The sequence below is a fragment of the Fulmarus glacialis genome, unplaced genomic scaffold (genome assembly GCF_000690835.1).
Source record: "Fulmarus glacialis isolate BGI_N327 unplaced genomic scaffold, ASM69083v1 scaffold5019, whole genome shotgun sequence".
Lineage (NCBI taxonomy): Eukaryota > Metazoa > Chordata > Aves > Procellariiformes > Procellariidae > Fulmarus > Fulmarus glacialis.
Genome location: NW_009233725.1, coordinates 6,772 through 23,641, shown reverse-complemented (window position 1 = coordinate 23,641; position 16,870 = coordinate 6,772). Strand labels below are relative to the sequence as shown.

The 16,870-nt window shown below is 53.4% G+C and overlaps 2 protein-coding genes across 2 annotated transcripts; both read right to left on the bottom strand.

The window, feature by feature from the left end:
- Window positions 1–358: 358 nt before the first annotated feature.
- LOC104082313 (hemoglobin subunit beta) lies at window positions 359–1,782 on the bottom strand. Its single transcript, XM_009585395.1, has 3 exons — window positions 1,684–1,782; window positions 1,347–1,569; window positions 359–592 (listed from the first exon to the last, which is right to left on the bottom strand). The coding sequence occupies exons 1-3, from the start codon at window positions 1,773–1,775 to the stop codon at window positions 464–466; spliced, it is 444 nt and encodes a 147-aa protein (XP_009583690.1). The 5' UTR covers window positions 1,776–1,782; the 3' UTR covers window positions 359–463.
- Window positions 1,783–7,300: 5,518 nt separating this feature from the next.
- LOC104082312 (hemoglobin subunit rho-like) lies at window positions 7,301–8,910 on the bottom strand. The gene is made up of 3 exons (XM_009585394.1): window positions 8,819–8,910; window positions 8,498–8,702; window positions 7,301–7,429 (listed from the first exon to the last, which is right to left on the bottom strand). The coding sequence occupies exons 1-3, from the start codon at window positions 8,908–8,910 to the stop codon at window positions 7,301–7,303; spliced, it is 426 nt and encodes a 141-aa protein (XP_009583689.1).
- Between the last annotated feature and the right edge of the window lie 7,960 nt (window positions 8,911–16,870).

Sequence of the window (16,870 nt, the reverse complement as noted above, 5' to 3'; positions counted from 1 at the left end):
AAGCATTTTTCCTTCCATGAAGGAAGTTACAAACGATGGACCGAATCTCACTGCAAGTTTTTGTACAAAGTTTTGTTCCACTTAATCTGTGAAAGGCTTAAAACATTAAACCCAACGATGTTACCTGATGTCTCAAAAAAGCACCGGCGTATTTCTGTTTGTATTTTGTAGTGTCTTTGTTTGGTTTCTGTCTTGAATGTTCCCCTGGATTCTCCAGCTTAGACAAGCCTCACTTGCACGTATTCAGGGACAAGACCGTGGCTCACGTTACCCCGTGTGTGTCAGCATCCTCTTCCCGTTCCCCAGCGCCCCGGGCTGGCCCCCACCCCATTCCCACAGAGAGGCAGACACCTCTTCATGGCTGAAGCAGTTGGTGTTTATTTGGCAATTAGAGACCAGCAGAACCAGAAGATGTTTCCCCGTGAGCCGGGAGCATCTCCGGGCACGAATGCTTGCGGGAGGCTCAGTGGTATTCACGGGCCAGCGCGTGGGCCACCACACGGACCATCTTCTGCCAGGCGGACTGGCAGGCGGGGGTGAAGTCCTTGCCAAAGTGGGCGGCCAGGACGATGATGAGGATGTCACCCAGGAGCTGGCAATGGAGGGAGGAGAAGCCGTTAGCCCAGTGCTGCCCCCCGCCCCCCCCCGCATCGCACCACCCAGGTGTCCGCGCGTGGATGCTGGTTATTGAGGAATTCATCGCAAAACAAGGAATGGATTTATCTCAGCCCCGGGCAGAGCTCCAGGCTCCTTGCACAGCTTGCGTCTCTGGCACTCACCAGGATGCCTGGATGTGCTGGATCCTCCTCCCCGAACACCTTCCTTTGCCTGCTGTGCAGTGTCCTCCCTCTGCTTTGACTGGGTTTATCCTTTCCTTCCATATCCCTACCCACCCTTGCTTTCTCTTGGCTCAGATCTCCTCCTTCTGCTGAAGTGGCTGTGTTTATTTTCTCTCCTGGTTTAACAACTCCATCACAGCCAAGCTCAGCTCTTCCCTCCAAACCCTGTCTCAGTTTCTTCCCTCCTGGTCTCTGGCTGCTCCGAGACAACGTTGCTTCCTACCGGCACATATTCGACTCTGCATTTCATCCCCATCCACCTCACCTGCCTGGGTCCCTCCTCTCACAGATCCCAGCCCCATAACTCCTCTCTATTCTCCCCAAATATGCTTATTCACCCCCCCTTCCCGTCTGCTGCCGCTGCCCTCAGCAGCCTCCCAGGCTCAGGCAACCTCAGGGTTTCTCTCTAGGTCTCGCGGACTGTCAGACACCTCAGAGACCCCTAAAGCCCTCTCCAGAGAACAGAAACCTCTGCCCAGCTGAGGCTGGAGTCCGAGCACGGCTCACCCTGAAGTTCTCAGGGTCCACATGCAGCTTCTCGCAGTGGAGTTTGCTCAGCTGAGCAAAACATTTCTTGATGTTGTCCAGGTTCTTGACGGCTTCCCCGAAGGAGGTGAGCACTTTCTTGCCGTGGGCACGGACCATGGGGTTGCCGATGATGGCGGTGGCACTGGAGAGGTTCCCGAAGGAAGCGAAGAACCTCTGGGTCCAGGGGTAGACGATCAGCAGCCTGGGGAGAGATGGAGGGACACAAGCAGACACACAGACACGTTAACGCTCCCATGATTGGAGTGGTTTCTTCATCCAGGGTGAAGCTGAGCAGATGCCGGGGAGCTGGACCTACCTGGCCAGGGCCTCGGCACCGCAATCGGCCACATTGACCTTGCCCCAGAGGCTGGTGATGAGCTGCTTCTCTTCGGCTGACCAGTGCACCATGGTGTTGAGCAAGAGGGTTTGCCTTGGGGCTTCCCTGAACAATGACGAGGAAGTGGAGCCAAAGTCTGCCCCAGGGATTTTTATACACTAGTAACGGCTTGTCCTAATCTCAGTTCACGTAGCTATTGGTTGGGGCTGGGGAGGGAGCTGGGCTGTGCAAGGAAAGATAGCAATTTTGGATGCTGCCCAAGGGGAAAAGAGGCCCTTTCCCCCCTCTGCCTTTGAGTGGACAAGCATCGTCTCATACCCATGCACTTGTATTCGCAGCCCCAGGCGCAGGTGGAGCTGCGCGGCTCCTCCACGGCTATGGGTTTCCAGTCTTGCAGAGGCCAGGCTGGGGGCTGAGTGTGCGGTGCAGACCCAAGAAGACGGGCAGTGACGTTCAAAGAGTTTGCAGTCTCCGCCTTGACCGTGTTTCCAGACTCAATGGTGCATTGGTGTCCTGCGCTCCTGGGGTTCATCCTGAACAGCTCTAGGCATCATCCACCCCAGCTTGAAGGACCAGAGGCTTACCAGGAAACAAGGATTGAATGATCACTCCCAAAGCTAGGCCCCACGCTTTAAATTCAAGAGCCTCCTTTCTTGCCTGTCCTAGCAAAGAGCTTCAGAGTTGTTGTCCATCATCATTGTCCATCGTTGTTGTCTGTGCTGTTATGAGCCTAAGCTCTCCTATTTCCCATCTCTAGTGCAATTCCCTGTCATCGGAGGAAGTGGATCCACCTCAAAGGCACCTCTGAGTTCGGGTCTCAAGAGCCTTAGTCCTATGAGGACTACAAGCCGGACACGTCACCCATGTGGACAGTCAGTCCCACCTGACGCCAGCAGGAGTTTAGGACCAGGCTGCACTGTGCAAAACCAGTCCAATGTTAATTTTATCTGCTGGTCCTTCAGGAAGAGGACAAAACAGCATTCATTTTAGTTTAGACTTTGAATGCCTCGTTACTGTATGGGGCTGATGACTGTCCCTTTCTCTAATAATTGTGTGGCTTTGGAGCACAGTTCTGAGCCTGACCAAATCAGAAATGGGGTGTACACCAAATAAAAGGCAGAACCAAATAGGGAAACATGCTTATTTTTTCAGACTGCTAGAAGAAATATGCAATAAAACCTTGTCTGCATGACGAAAGTTGGATGGTTTTGCTATATCAGGCACTACCACTGACAAACTCTTGAGTGCAGACACTGCTTATACTGGAAAAAATAGTTCTTTTGATATGTAGCATACTTCATACCCCAAAACAAATAGGCTGTCCTGGCAAAGCAGCATTTCTACTGCTGGTAGATCTGTCTTGATCAAATTGCTTGTTCACATAAAAAAATTCAGCCCTAAGAAACACCCTTGCAGGGATGATCTCTCACTGCGTGCAGGATGAAGTCTGTCCTCTTGTCTTCTTGGCAACCGCCTTTACAAATCTGAAGAGCTCTATCTTGTCTCTTGTCGGCCTGCTCCAAATAAAACTGTCAGTAAGTTCTTCCAGCCTTACCTCTGGTCAATACCATTACTCCCTGCAGTTATGATATCTTCAAAATTTGTGACTTTTTTCCACCCTCCTACTTGACAGGGCATCTTGATCCAAGGTGTTTCCTACTAACAGGGAAGGTTGTCAAAGAATGAAAGTATTCTTACTAGTATAATTTTGCAAAGAAGGTCCTGATGCACTGTAGGATGGATTGATGCACTCAAATCATGCAAGAAGTCTGTGATACAGTCAGGTACTGAGCTCTGCCTTCAGCTGTAACTGGTGTCCTAACCTTAAACTAAAGTCTCTAATTGCAACTCTAGTTCTGCTATGTGTGCAAATTGGTTCATGCACATGCTTTCTCAGTTAATATAGACATAAGAAATGAGGAGGCAGTAAATTGATCTGCGGACACAGCTTCCAGATTCTTCATTAGCAGGAGGACTGGTGAACTGGTGTCATCAGTCCTGCGGTACCTCGGCACCAGAGCAGCTCGGATGCACCATCCCACGAGGGCAGTTTCAAATGCCTATCCCAGGCGTGAGGTGAGATGCTAAACCAAGAGAAGAAGCATAGGATGAACAACTCCTAGGGCTTGCTGAGCTTCGCCTTATTTTTCCTTCCTTATCCTTCAGCCCTGTCCCTCCCCAGCCTACATGGCTCCTCCTCGCTCACTGCTGTGGGCAGCAGCATCTCCCGAGCTCGCGGTGTCCCTGCCGGAGAACATCGTCCCGTCCTGGCAAGTGATTCCTTCAAAGTGCTTTTCACATCATCTCCAGCAATTGCATTCATGCCACAGGGCAGTTATCAGCTGACAGAAGGAAAAAGCATGAGATTAAGTTCCCTGTGAAAGAATTCCAAGGGCTTTTTAGTTTTAAGATTAGTCAGCCACAAAGACATTTTAAGGAAACCTGGTATGTTGGGCAGGCCCAGAGGCTGTTTACAGCAGTCGGGCAGCAGTCCATAACGCCGTCAGAGGCAGGAGCTGGCAGTCAAGCAGATACAGCCCCGAAGGTGCCTGCAAGGATGGCAGGGTGATCTTGGCCAGGACACCACGAGCACCGCTGTAAGCAGCCCTGTACGCTGTGAGACGGCAGAGAGACACTTGGCAAAAAAGAAAGGCACGGCAGCCCAGGCAGTCCCAGCCCTGTGCTCTGCTTGGGGCTTCTCCAGGGGATCCATCCATCTCATCCATTTTTGTAAGAAAAAGTTCATTTTAAGTACATTTTAAAATCACCTGCTTTATGGCTTGGGGGCAGAGGCCTGGCTGGCAATTTTTGGATGCTCAGAGCTGCCAGCGCAGGGGTTGTGTGTTGAGGGGGCTGTTTGGTGGCACGGGGTGGTAGGGGAAATGTTCATCACAACGTGCCAAGTAGAGGTAATTTCTGTCGCTTTTTTCCAGTTCACAGAGTCAAAGGGAGATCTCCTTTCCCCTCATGCACCCACAGCAGTACCTTGCAGCATGCTTATCCCCAGCTTGTGCGCAGAAGGAAAGCTAGGGGCCCTTTTGCTGTCTGCCTGGGATGGATTTAACTATGCTCAAGACTCTTCCCTCCAGCATCCTTCCAGCTGGCTGTTCCCTTTGGTGTGGGTGGAAGATCCCCTAAGTCATTCTTCATCTCTTGGCCCCACACTGGGCCATGCCCACCTCCATGGATGGGAACCTTCCCTTTTTATATATTAACCATCCTGATGACAGCAAAAGGCAGCTACGGTGACAGCCTTTCTGGAACAAGCAGAATTTATTGGTCACTCTGATTGCAGCAGTCCCGTGCCAAGCTTTACCAGAGGCCTTATCAGCAGGAGTGGCAGCTGTATCCAGCCTCTGCTGCTATGGATCCTGGCCAGCCTCTTCTCCCTCCTCTGAAACACGCAATTTCTTCTGTCTTAAGCCAGTAGGTCTCGAGAATGTCTTTATTTGCTGTGATCTTCCTTTCCTAGCTGAACATCCCTGTCCGGGCTCATCCCACCATGTGCCAGCATCTTGTGGTCCCCCAGCTGAGGGCAGGAGCTCGCTCCTTCCCCCGGGAGAGGAAGCAGCAGACAGCAAAACGGGAATGTGTGTCAGCCAGCCCTGCCTTGGTCAGGCCGTGGAGGGCTGGAACCACCTCGAAGGGACTCCGGGCTCCGAAAGGCTGTTTGCACCATGCGGAGATCCTGGGGCTCACGGTGAGCATCACATTTGATTCCTGCTTTCCCTCCAGCTGCTGGAGGTGCTTCGGTCGAACCGCTTCCCCTGTGCTGCTCCATTCCCTGGCTCCAAAGGAAGGAGGCATCCTGACACCGCTTCCTCTGTAAAGAGCTGGTAAAACTACTGATGCGACACTGCTGGGGCTAGGCAGTATCATTTCAAGACCAGGCTTGCCACGGAGTTCTTCTAGCCTGCATCCAGGGCTCGCCTCTAACCCCGCTTTGGGGTCAGTTGGGCTGTTGGTGGTCACAACTTTGCTCTTGCTTCACACAGGAGAGGGGCAACTCTCACTTGGAAAGCCTGGCACGCTGGCTCTGCAACACCAGCACTGCACCCTGCCCCTTGCCTGTACCGCTAATTGCAGATTAAGGCCGACAGGACCATCCAGGTGCTGGCCGTAGCGCGCAGTCAGGGAGCAGGACGTGTTCCACTGGGATGTGTCCAAGGCACAGGGTGGGAGAGGAGGAACAGAACAATTAAGACATTCACAGACACTGGGGCGAAAACATATTGCTGAGATCCACAGCCACTGTGCAAGCGTTTGCTGGTTTGGGACCCAGAGGTGTAAACACACGAACAGACAGAGCGTGTGCTGCTGGATGCACCCACCGTCATTTTGTTAATGTTATCTCCGCCCGTGCCTCGAGTGCAGGAGACCTTTTCTGTTTGGTGGCAACTTCCAAGGCTTTGAACTGCACTTCTGTGCTAACTGGTACAAGACATTGAGAACGGTCTTACCTCCTGAAGTCATGCTGAAACATCCATTTGCCGACTGAAAGGAGAACGACATCTGCAGGAAAGTTGGACTGGTTTCTGGTTTTTTTCTTTTTCTTTTCCCCCAGCCCAGGACGTTCTCGGCACTGCCAGCTGGATCCTTTGCCTGGCAGATAGGCTGTTTGTGTAGGATAAAGGGGTCATAAGTGCAAGTCCTTGCTTTGTCAGGAGAAAGGCAGAAGATTTATTCCTAAATCATGCAAAACAAGGGTTTCATCATTCTGAGACACCGACATGTCTGTCCTTGTTGCTTTTTAAGTTATTCCTGGGAAAGCATTGCTGAAACTGATGTGCTTAGGCAAAATCCTTCCATTCCAGTGAAAAAACATTCTTCCATTATGCCAATCTGAGTAAAAAAAGATCTGATTGGTCCTGTTTAAAAGCTGCCCTCATCCCCTCCTCTTGGGATCATACACATTTTCTTTTAGATATCGTATCCTGATCAAAATGCACAAGAGTAATGGTAAGAGCATTTTCATTGCTGATTCAGAAAATGCTTTTGATCCACTTCTTAAAAATGCATCAATACTGAAATACGAAGGGCCAAATTTCTGCCTAATCTAAGCTGGCTTCAGTGAATCTCTACAAATTCATACCCTTGCATGCATCACAGGTTGAGAGGGGGCCCTTGCTTGCCCTGCAGCTTGGCCTTCTGCACAGAACAGGTCAGAAATCCCCCCCCGGTGATTTCAGCAAGCTCAGAGGTCAGAGGTGGGCTGGGACGTGCCCATCGGTGGTTTAGAGGCCAGTAACCCCAGATGTCCCACTGGAGCTCCACATGCGCGGGGCAGCCCAGCATCACTTTGTGCATGGAGACCCATGACCAGCCCTGCCGGGCAGGCAGGAAAGGGCAGCAGCGAGCAGGCTGATGCCGTTGGGAGAGAGCCCAAATAGCCAGGAAAAGTAGCGTCCCCTTTGGCCAGCCTGCCTTTCTGAAGCAGGATGCTCCCACCAGCCCGGAGCCCATCTTCCTCCTTTCATGCCCCTTGCCCCCTCCCTCCCACCCCACAGCCAGCCGCAGAGACACCGGAGCACATTAAGAAGCCCAGAAAATGTGGGGTTTTTATTGACTGTTACAGACACATCTGCCTCCGGAGGGTTTAATGGTACTTGTAGGCCAGAGCATGGGCTACCACGCCGACCAGCTTCTGCCAAGTGGCCTGGCAGGCAGGAGTGAAGTCCTTGGTGAAGTGTGCGGCCAGCACAATGATGAGGATGTCTCCCAGGAGCTGGAGAAGAGAAGGAAGGAAATCAGGTCAGCACGGTGTTGAGCACCCCTTCGCCTTGCGCAGGACCAAGGGACCAGGGCTGGAGGGAACCCAGCTGCTCTGGTGGGTCCTGGAGGCTGCGACCCAGGGAAGCTCGTTTAGCTGAATCCTCTGTGCAGGAAAATAGTCCTGTGCTGACCACATGCACCAGTATCCACCTCCTCTGTCTCTGCTTCATCTCACAACTGCTTTTTCCAGCCTCTAGACTTTATTTTCAGGCCTTTTCTGTCTTTTTTCTTTTTTTTTTTCTGCTGTGAAATGCCATGCCTACTTGAGGGTTAGGTCAGTGCAAGCTCTACCTGCTACATCCCCAAAGTCAGGCCTAAACAGAGACTGAAACAGAGGCCATCAGCCACATCCAGCCCCCTCAATCCCTTCCAGCCTGAACTGCTCCCTCTCTTCACCCACGGTGACTTCTCACCCCCCTGCACCATCATCCCTTTTGCTTCGTTCCCCTCCTGCTCCTCTCCCTCATCTGCTGACTTTGTCCCCACGCTCAGACCTGTCCTCTCTGTCTCTAATCCCAGTCTGCATCTCTTCCCACCAGTGTCCAGTCCCTAACTATCCCACACTTGCTTTTCCCTCTCCTCCCATGTCTGTCAGCCTTGGAAAAAGGGGAGACAAAGTGATCCCCACCCCCGGGGCCGGGAGGTGCCAGGGAGAGGCTGCACATGGCACCGGCACAGCGGCAGCACCCTTCGGGCACTTCCTTCCATGCTCTCCACCCCCAGACCCACTTGGCCTCTCTGCACCCTTCTCCCGCTTTTCTCAAGCCATGCCTGCGTGAGCCTCCAGGCTTTCAGAGCATCTCCCTATATTTGTCCCCAAACCCCTCACAACCTGGAGCCTGGCATTTCCCTGGCACTATCAAATGCCCAACCTTCCCCCCTCCCCCAGTTTCCATCCAAGCAAGCCCCTTTCTGTTTGGTAACTAAAATATATGTCATTTATGCTTGTTTGAAATCCTCCAGGCACTGAGATACTCTGCAGGATGGAGGGAGAGAGGGTCGAGCCCTGAACGCAGCTCACCCTGAAGTTCTCGGGGTCCACGTGCAGCTTCTCGCAGTGCAGCTCGGACAGCTTGGCGTAGGTCGTCTTGAGGTTTTCCAGGTTTTTGACGGCTTCCCCAAAGGAGGTGAGCACTTTCTTGCCGTGGGCACGGACCTTGGGGTTGCCGATGATGGCGCCAAAGTTATCAAAGACCCTCGGGGTCCAGGGGTAGACGATCAGCAGCCTGGGGAGAGACGGAGGGACACAAGCAGACACAGACACATTAATGCTCCCAAATGCAATTGCCATGGTTTCTCTATCCAGGGTGCAGCTGAGCAGATGCCCGGGAGCTGGACCTACCTGGCCAGGGCCTCAGCACCACATTCTTCCACGTTGACCTTGCTCCAGACGCTGGCGATGAGCTGCTTCTCTTCAGCTGACCAGTGCACCATGGTGGCAGGCGGCTTTGCTCAGAGCTGCAGGAGGATGCAGACCCCGTAGCTGAGCTGCAGACCCCACGGAGGCTTTTATCCACTGCCGGCAGCTCCTCCCCGTCCTGCGCTGCGGGGCCATTGGCTGGGGCCGGGGTGGGGGTCCCCACCAGCGGTGGGTCGGTCTATCCATGGAGTGGTCAGTCTGCAGTGAGGTGTGGTCTTCAAGGAAAAAGCCCAGTGAGTTGCTTAACAGGCAGGCTCAGGACACAATACCCTCTTATCTCCCTCCCCTCCCTGCTGTGACCGCCTGCTCACCACAGGCACGCACATGCCACCCCATGCCCTGCAGCCTGCAGCAGGCACTGACCCATGTGCAAGGTGCTGCACAACAGCTTCATGCCGGCAGCACCCAACTTTTGAGTCCTCTGCAGGACTTACAGGCTCTCTAAACTTGAGGGATATTTCTCTGATGGGACAGATGAACCTGATTTATGAACTTAGGCACTTCACAGACCCTTCTGCGTGGGAGCACACTCTTGGGGACGCTGAGTGCTGTTGCCCTCGGCCGCAGCTCTGCAGCTCTGGACACACAGACCCGCAGAGAAGCCCCTGTCGGTTTTCCTAAGCAGGCACCTTTCATCAGGTGAAAGTGTGGAAAACATCGGCCTGTCAGTCCAGTTCCTCCACATCCGAACCGCGTGCGGGAGATCCACGGATGTGCAGCCATGCTTGTTGTTAATGACACAGAGATCACCTCCTCCCGCTCCAGGTTTCGAGGAATACCTGTGCGGGATGCCGGTGCCGGGGCAGGCCGGGCCTGGGGGCAGGCTCCTCGGCTCTTCTAATGTGTACACAGTGTGAACACTGGCCTCTCCCTGCTGGGAAATGGAACGCCTTGCACGAGGATAGCAGGACCTGCCGTGTTACAACCAGACCAGTTCCACCAGTTCAAGGTCTGACCAAAGGCTTTTGTTTGACTCTGGGTGTCACCTTCCCGCTGAACCACACGGGTGTCGTCCTGCTTTTCAGGCTTCAGGTGAAGCTGTGCTCCCATGCTCTGGAAGGCAAAGCCGGGATGCACGAGATGTAGGGCACCCTGACAAGACCATGGACTTTGGGTCTGTCTGCAGGCAGTTTGGGAGGTTTCATCCAGACCTCTGTCCCATTCCAGTTACAGATCGATACTGGTCCATTGATCTCATCTCTGCAGTGGCAGAAGCCCATCACTGTGATCCAGCTGGGGTGGTTCACGTCTGTAGTCACATTTCAGCTCCTTGCCGCAGGGTCCTAGGAGGCGTTATTCATTTTTTAGAATTTCTGAATCCTAGGCAAGGCCCACAGGCCCCTTTCAGCAGCCACCGGAGTGGTCTGATAACAGAATGCGGAGCAGAGGCTGCTCAGTGCAGATAAATGTAACGTGCAGGTGGCCAGCGCTTGCTTTAGTTCCTCACCTAAAGAGCAGACACACGGTCACACGCCCTTGGTTCTTAATGTCAGTTTTCAATAAGACAGGACTCAAAGAGTGAAATCAAATATGTGGAACCCTAAATTCACAGGCAGATACTCACATCACGTGAGTCAGCCAGCCCATACAACGGAGCACAGGGCTGACCAAAACAGCTGTACGCTCAGCTGGGGGATGACAATAAATGACCTGGCATGGCCTTTTCATTTATTACTTCTCTCGTCCTGTAATCTGCATTTCCTGGCAGACCCACACTGAAAATAAAATCCAAGCTACATCTGGGTCTATTATTAGCAATGCATTTGCCTCATCTGTGATAGGAGTCTCATTTTCAGCTCTGCACAGCTGAACTTTAAAAGAGAAAAGATAATGATGCTTTTCTTATGCATTTGAACCACCAGCATGAAAAAGCTCGGGGAGGGGTGGCAGGGAGCAGGAGGAGTGCGAAGCTGGGACAAGCAGGACAATTTCAAACACAGAGGCTTGGAGGAGACTGTTAACTGCAGTATTACTATTAACAAGAATCTGTGGTTAATAAATGCTGTTTTTCTGGACTCTGCAGAAAAGCAGGCAGAGACGTGGCTTGCAGTGAGAAACGTCAGGTCCTGGTCCCACGCTTTGACCCCTTCAGGGTCTGTTTTTGCTGGTGCACATGCGGGAGCAGGACCACTTCTGCACAGGATGGTTAATGATGGCCACAAAGAGCCGAGGGGAAGGGGAAGGGGGAAGGCAGAGGAAAGAGAGGAGGAAGAGAGTCCGAAGTCATTCCAGCTCGTTTGGTGCTACTTTTCTGTATTGATTCCTTTTAATGGCTTCTTTTATACCCACAGTAATTCTTTAAACTCTTTGAATCCCGTAGGATGGGCACTCATAGAAAAGGAATACTAGCAGGTGAATCAGCCAGCTAATCCGGTTAGGGTCATATCAGAGACTTGTACGCCTCTGGATGTGGAGAGTCCATAAAAGCAATAATAGCAATGACCTTTTACAGCCACTCTGGGCTGTAAATTAATATATGAGCTTCAGCCTACTCCTATCCCACTGGTCCTTTCGGCTGTGTCCAGTCTAGCACTGGTGCCTTGATTTAACTTGAAGGCCAGAGCTACCTTGCCCCCCCGCACTGCTAATGCAGATACCTAATAAAGGGTTGCTCCAGAAATGGTGCTTGGGGCAAAAGGGGACTTCAGGTTACTGCCCAGGTGAACCCCAAATTCGGGACCAGAGCAAAGCCTTACAAAATGTTCACAGGCCGTGAGGAAACCAGCAGGGCGGCTGCTCTAAACCCATTCAGGATGTGGTCAGCAACGAATTCAGGGAAATGCAGAGCAGCAGCAGGCTGGTCTGTCACCGTAACTTAGACAACTTTCCCTGGCTGGGACTGTCTGGTTACGAGCCTGAACATGAAAGCCAAGGAGAATTTCTGAAAATGCAAGTTTTTTCCTTAGGAGGGAAAGGGAGAATAGGAAAGACCACAAACAGAAGAGGTACGGGCGCACCACAGTGGAGATTTGGAGCAGATCGGAGTTTTACAGCAAGCAGGCAGAGAGCTTCATATTATTACTGCAAGGAGAGTTATCTAATTTAGCTGTAGCTCATCGCCCGAGGCACTCTGCTTTCAACACAAAGACATTTCAAGTTGTTTCTGTGCCGTAACAATAAACTAAGAGAAAATATAACTGCAGGTTAAATGAATGCCTCTCTGCCCCTAACGTGGATCTCTAATTTCAGGATCCAGGTTTAACCCTTTGTACCCTTTAGGCTTGACTCCTAGAGATGCGGAGCACCCCTTGCTCTGACTGCTCTGGCCTGAATTTCACGCCACATAATGACTTACTTAACGTGCAAGCATGGGCCTCGGTGTTTCAGCTGGTTTACAACCTTTTTGCCTGTATTGCTTTAATTTTGTAGGAAATCTGGGTCTGAAATTTGGGTCTCAGGTGACGCTGTCTGGAGGCTGGGGGCTGGTTGCAACAGAAATGCACAGAGGACCTCCAGGGCACCGCAGGAGATGTGACCTGACCCTGTTCATACATCCCTGTCCCTATATCCCTGTAAAGGGATTCACCAGGACATACCCAGCCCCAAAGCCAGTCTAGCATCACAGGCTATGGGGGGTTCAGAGCTGAGTGAGGTGAAGGGATGAGAGGCACACGGTCAGGCATAGGAGCCAGGATATTCAGGGAAAAGCTAAAGATTTAATTAAACAGCTTCTGAGTTATCCCTCAACACAAGAACTTGGGCAAAAGCAACGCAGAAATAGGAAAAAGCAGCTTTTTTATTCATGACAAGATGTCTCCAAGACAGTCTCATTTAAGGCAGTGTTTTTCCTGCCTATAACCAAGTTGATGGTTTGCTCTCACCCCTCACCCTCGCTGGGGTTTTCATCTGCTCAGCACAAGAGGGGCACAGGCTCCTGGCAAGAGGGTCCAGCCTGTGCCCTCCTACCAGAACCTCTGCCTGGGCTGCAAAACAAGCCCATGTGAGCTCTGGGCTGTAGGGGACACCCGAGTGGGACAACTTGAGCAAGGGACATGGTCAGTGCAGCACTTCCCAGAGTGCAGAGGGGTTGAGGGAGCCAGGCGGGGTTTTCCAGCTGTGGCCAGGTGTGTGACGAGTCTCCATCGCAGCGCGGTGCACGCTTTGCTGCTGGACCGTGCTGCACCATTGCAGCACCACTTCTCCCAGAGCAGGGCTCTGCCTTGCTTTGCAGTGCTTGGGCTGGTGTAGCATCCCCGGCCGCAGCAATGTAGCACAACACCCAATTATCAGCCTGACAGAGGCTGGTTGGGACCCCACCGCCCTGGCCATGCCCAGCTCCCCCTCTATCACCTGCGGGCAGCCCATCGCCGCCCACACCCTGTGAGCCCCGTGCCAGATAGCTCCTCGTCACCCTCGCTGCAACCCGAGATAAAAGCCAGCGCCACCCATGCTCAAGATGTGACAGCCTGTTTTCTGCCCCTGGATTTAGCAGAAATGGGCTGCAGTATTAGTGGGGCTGGGGTCCGGCTCTGCTGCTTGCTGGCACACGGACAGCCGTACAGGCATACGTCCACCCACACATCAGCTGCCGCTGTTTGCTAGTCACACCAGTGTGCAGCCCTGGTATCTATGGGTTAAACTGAGTTTTCCTGTAATTTTTTCTCTTAAGGCAGGTGAGAGGTGTTACAGGGCAGGATTTCAGGATCTCCTTCATCGCTGCCTAGTGCCCAAAGACAGCATTCACACCAGAGCAAAGTCTGTACCAACACAGCTGATCAGGAGGATGGGAGCTGACTCTCGGTCACCGAGCCATCCCCCCTGCTCCCCTAGCGATGTGGGGGATCCCAATATGTGTGTCTCCCAGGGCCCCTGGGCAGAGCAGGAGGTGAGCAGAGGAGAGAGAAAGGGATGGAAAATCAGACCCACAGAAAGGATCCCTTCTGGGGTTTCATGCCCGTGCAGTTGAAATAAGTGATTATAATACCATGGGATAACAGTGCCATGAATTATAGTGCCCTGGTCAGGAAACCTACAAAGCAAAAAGCTCTCAGGCATTGACACTGCGTGTGACACTGCGTCCCTGTGCTCACACACTAAAATCCTGCAGCGCAGCCCCACTCCTGTCTCTCACTGGCAATTCAGCTGAACTGTGGCTAATCCAAAAGTCCTGATCCTTGGTGGTTTGCAGTATTCCTGAGGTTCTGCAGGCACAAACAGTGTCTGGAGTTGGGGACTGTCCTGGTGCCTTTGCCCTCCCGTGTCTGCACTCTGACAAGTCAGCGGGGAATTCCCCTGGACTCAGCTTTTTTGCAAACGCAGCTCTGCTGATTCAGGGCTCAAACTCACAGTTGTCAATTCAGGAGAGCAGAAAGTGGCCAGAAAGACCCATTGCCCAGGGCTGGACCCTGGATGCTTTCCAGGCCCAGGAGGGGAAGAGCCGAATAGGTGCTGGCAGAGGCGGTCAGGATCATCCCACGGGGGAGCACAGGGGTCTGGGCTCGCTGGCTGTGGGACAGGCTGGGGAGGGAAATCCCTGCGGGAGGGACCCCAGTGGTGCCAGGCAGGTTGGAGACCATCCTCAGGACCTTAGACAAGGGGCGTGAAACCTCTGCCTCTGAAAATCCTGGGGCTTTTGCAGTGCTCTCAGGGCACACGTGGCTCCGAATCGCAAGAGTGGCACCAGCCGCCTCCTTCGCTCGGCTGCTAATGGTGTCCAATGCTGCCCTCCTCCACTGCCTCCCCCAGCCCGTGCCCGTGCACATGCCTTGGGAAGCACACTCACACCTGAAGCTGCTCTCCTCTCCTCCCCACATCTTTCCTCACCTGTGGTCACTAAGGGAGCCGGGGGCTCCTTGGACAAACTGAGCCGAGTCTTGCCGTGGGAAGAACAGAGGAGCCCGCTGCTCGGGGAAGATGCTTGGTTGTACTCTGCAAAGTACAGTGGGGAGAGCAGGTAACCCCACACACATTTAAACCCCAGAGACTTCAGAGGAAGGGCAAATGGCCTCGCTTTCCCCCTAACAAGGCTCCAGCATCCTTTTTTCTAAGGAGCAGGTTAGCTCCAAGGGACCTAGCCAGTCCTCCCAGCGCTACAGCTGCTGCAGGTCTAGCTGGCTCTGCCTGTCATTGCTTTGCAGAAGGATCCCTTAACCACAGACCCCCCCAAAAAGCCCCCCGCGCTGGATGGGAACCACGAGAGCTGCGTCCCAGACCTTACAGTCCCAAGGCACTTGCTAATGGAAGATGTCCCTGTGAGCAAGGAAAGCTCCTATGGGACCAAGAAGTGCACTGCTGAGCTCAGACAAGGACTTTTCTCCTCCTGTTTGGACATAGGACCAGCTGGGTCAGGAACACATTTTCTGTATGGGTTACATTCCCCTGATGCGTTTCAAGCAGCTAATGCTGGCAACGGACAGAGCCGGACCTGTTTCTGTGCTGGGACTTTGTTTTAGGAACGCAGAAAGGGAGACCTGACTCCACCCTGGCACCCGCTACTTATTCAAGTAGCAAAAGTGGCTCTGAAAACGGGATGGCACCTGGGGCAATCCCTTTGCAGCCGCTGAGTAGCTGTTTGAGGGCTGCCTGCACTGTGTACCCCTGACACGGGAGAGCAGCCCCCTGCCCCGAGCGATGCACCAAAACCCCATCTTTGGGGCAGCCCTTGGCAGAGCCTCTCCCCAGCTGCCCCGGCAGAGGCCCTGGTGTTCAGCAGCTCACCCCAGCACCTCTGTGCTCCCAGGACTTGTGGGTCAATCAGGGACTGGCCTGAAGGTCGTCACTAATTTTGCTCAGCTCTCCACAGCACCAAGCCATCATCCCAGCATCGTGCACTACGCAGATCCCCTTTCTCCCAGGGAAGCCCAAATAATAGCATCTCTGTGGGGCTGAGCTGAGACGGAGGTCAGGGAACATCCCACAGATCCTGTTTCACCCCAGCCCAGAAGGACACTTTATTTTGAGGGTTCTCTTCAGACACCCAGGCAGAAAGGCAGCTCTGAAACCAGCATCAGCTGCCTGGCAGAGCCAGACGGGGCTCTCGCTCCCACGCCCAGGACTCAAGCCCATTTTCTGCAGCGGGATGTTTTAGCTGTTTCTGCCGTATTGCTGTGGCGGGCTCTCCCATCATAAATTGAGTGCGATGAGTTTTCACGGCAGGGTGCTGAGTCACGTCAGCCTCTCCCAGCCTCGCTGCAGCGTGGGGCTGCGGCAGGGCGATAACTCGGACGGCACAAACAGCAGCCCGGCTGCGCAGAGATAAGGCAGCCCTTGGCCGAGGAGCAGCGTTCCCCTTTATGCTGTGTCAGACTTCTGACGCGGCAGAAAATATTTCTGCTGAGGCAGTGTGGCAACAAGCTGAAAAATATTTAGATTTTTTTTTTATTATTTTTCTTAGCAGAACCTGGATTACCCGGGCAAGCGTGGGCTGCTCATCCCTGCGGCAGCGTGGTTTATGACTGCCCTCCATCTCTGGGGCAGAGCCCATGGCAGGCTCAGGTGACCCATATTCCCAAAGGGACGGTAGGACGTGTCCTGATAACCAGCCCCTCTTCTTCATCATCGCCTCTTGCCCTGTTGCAAGCCTGTATGGGGGGGTGTGTGTCTGTGTGAAATGTGCCGGCTGCTTTTGAAACCTTTCCTATTTCCATAGGAGAGGGAAGCACAGCACCTTGCTCCCCATCCCAGGGAAAGGCTCTCAGGGGTCAGAGGGCTCCCCTGCTTCCCGCTGCACTGGCCGGCAGGCAGAGCTCCTTGTGGGGAAACTGAGGCACCAAACAGGGCGCCCGCTCGCCCGAAGCACCATGAAATGCTCATGGCAGGGCAGGATCCCCCTCAAGAAAGGGGGACATTTGCTATCCCATGCCCTCCTCCTACCCCAGGGATACAAGAAGATATAATCTTCCTGAGCCAGGCTTTCGTTAGCATTCCCGCTGGAAACTGATGCCAGGCCTGTTGGGTTTGTGTAACGCCCTCTTGACGCACTGAGCCCGGCTACCTGCAGGCGGGCGCTGAGCCCGACGCGCCCCGGGACAGCTC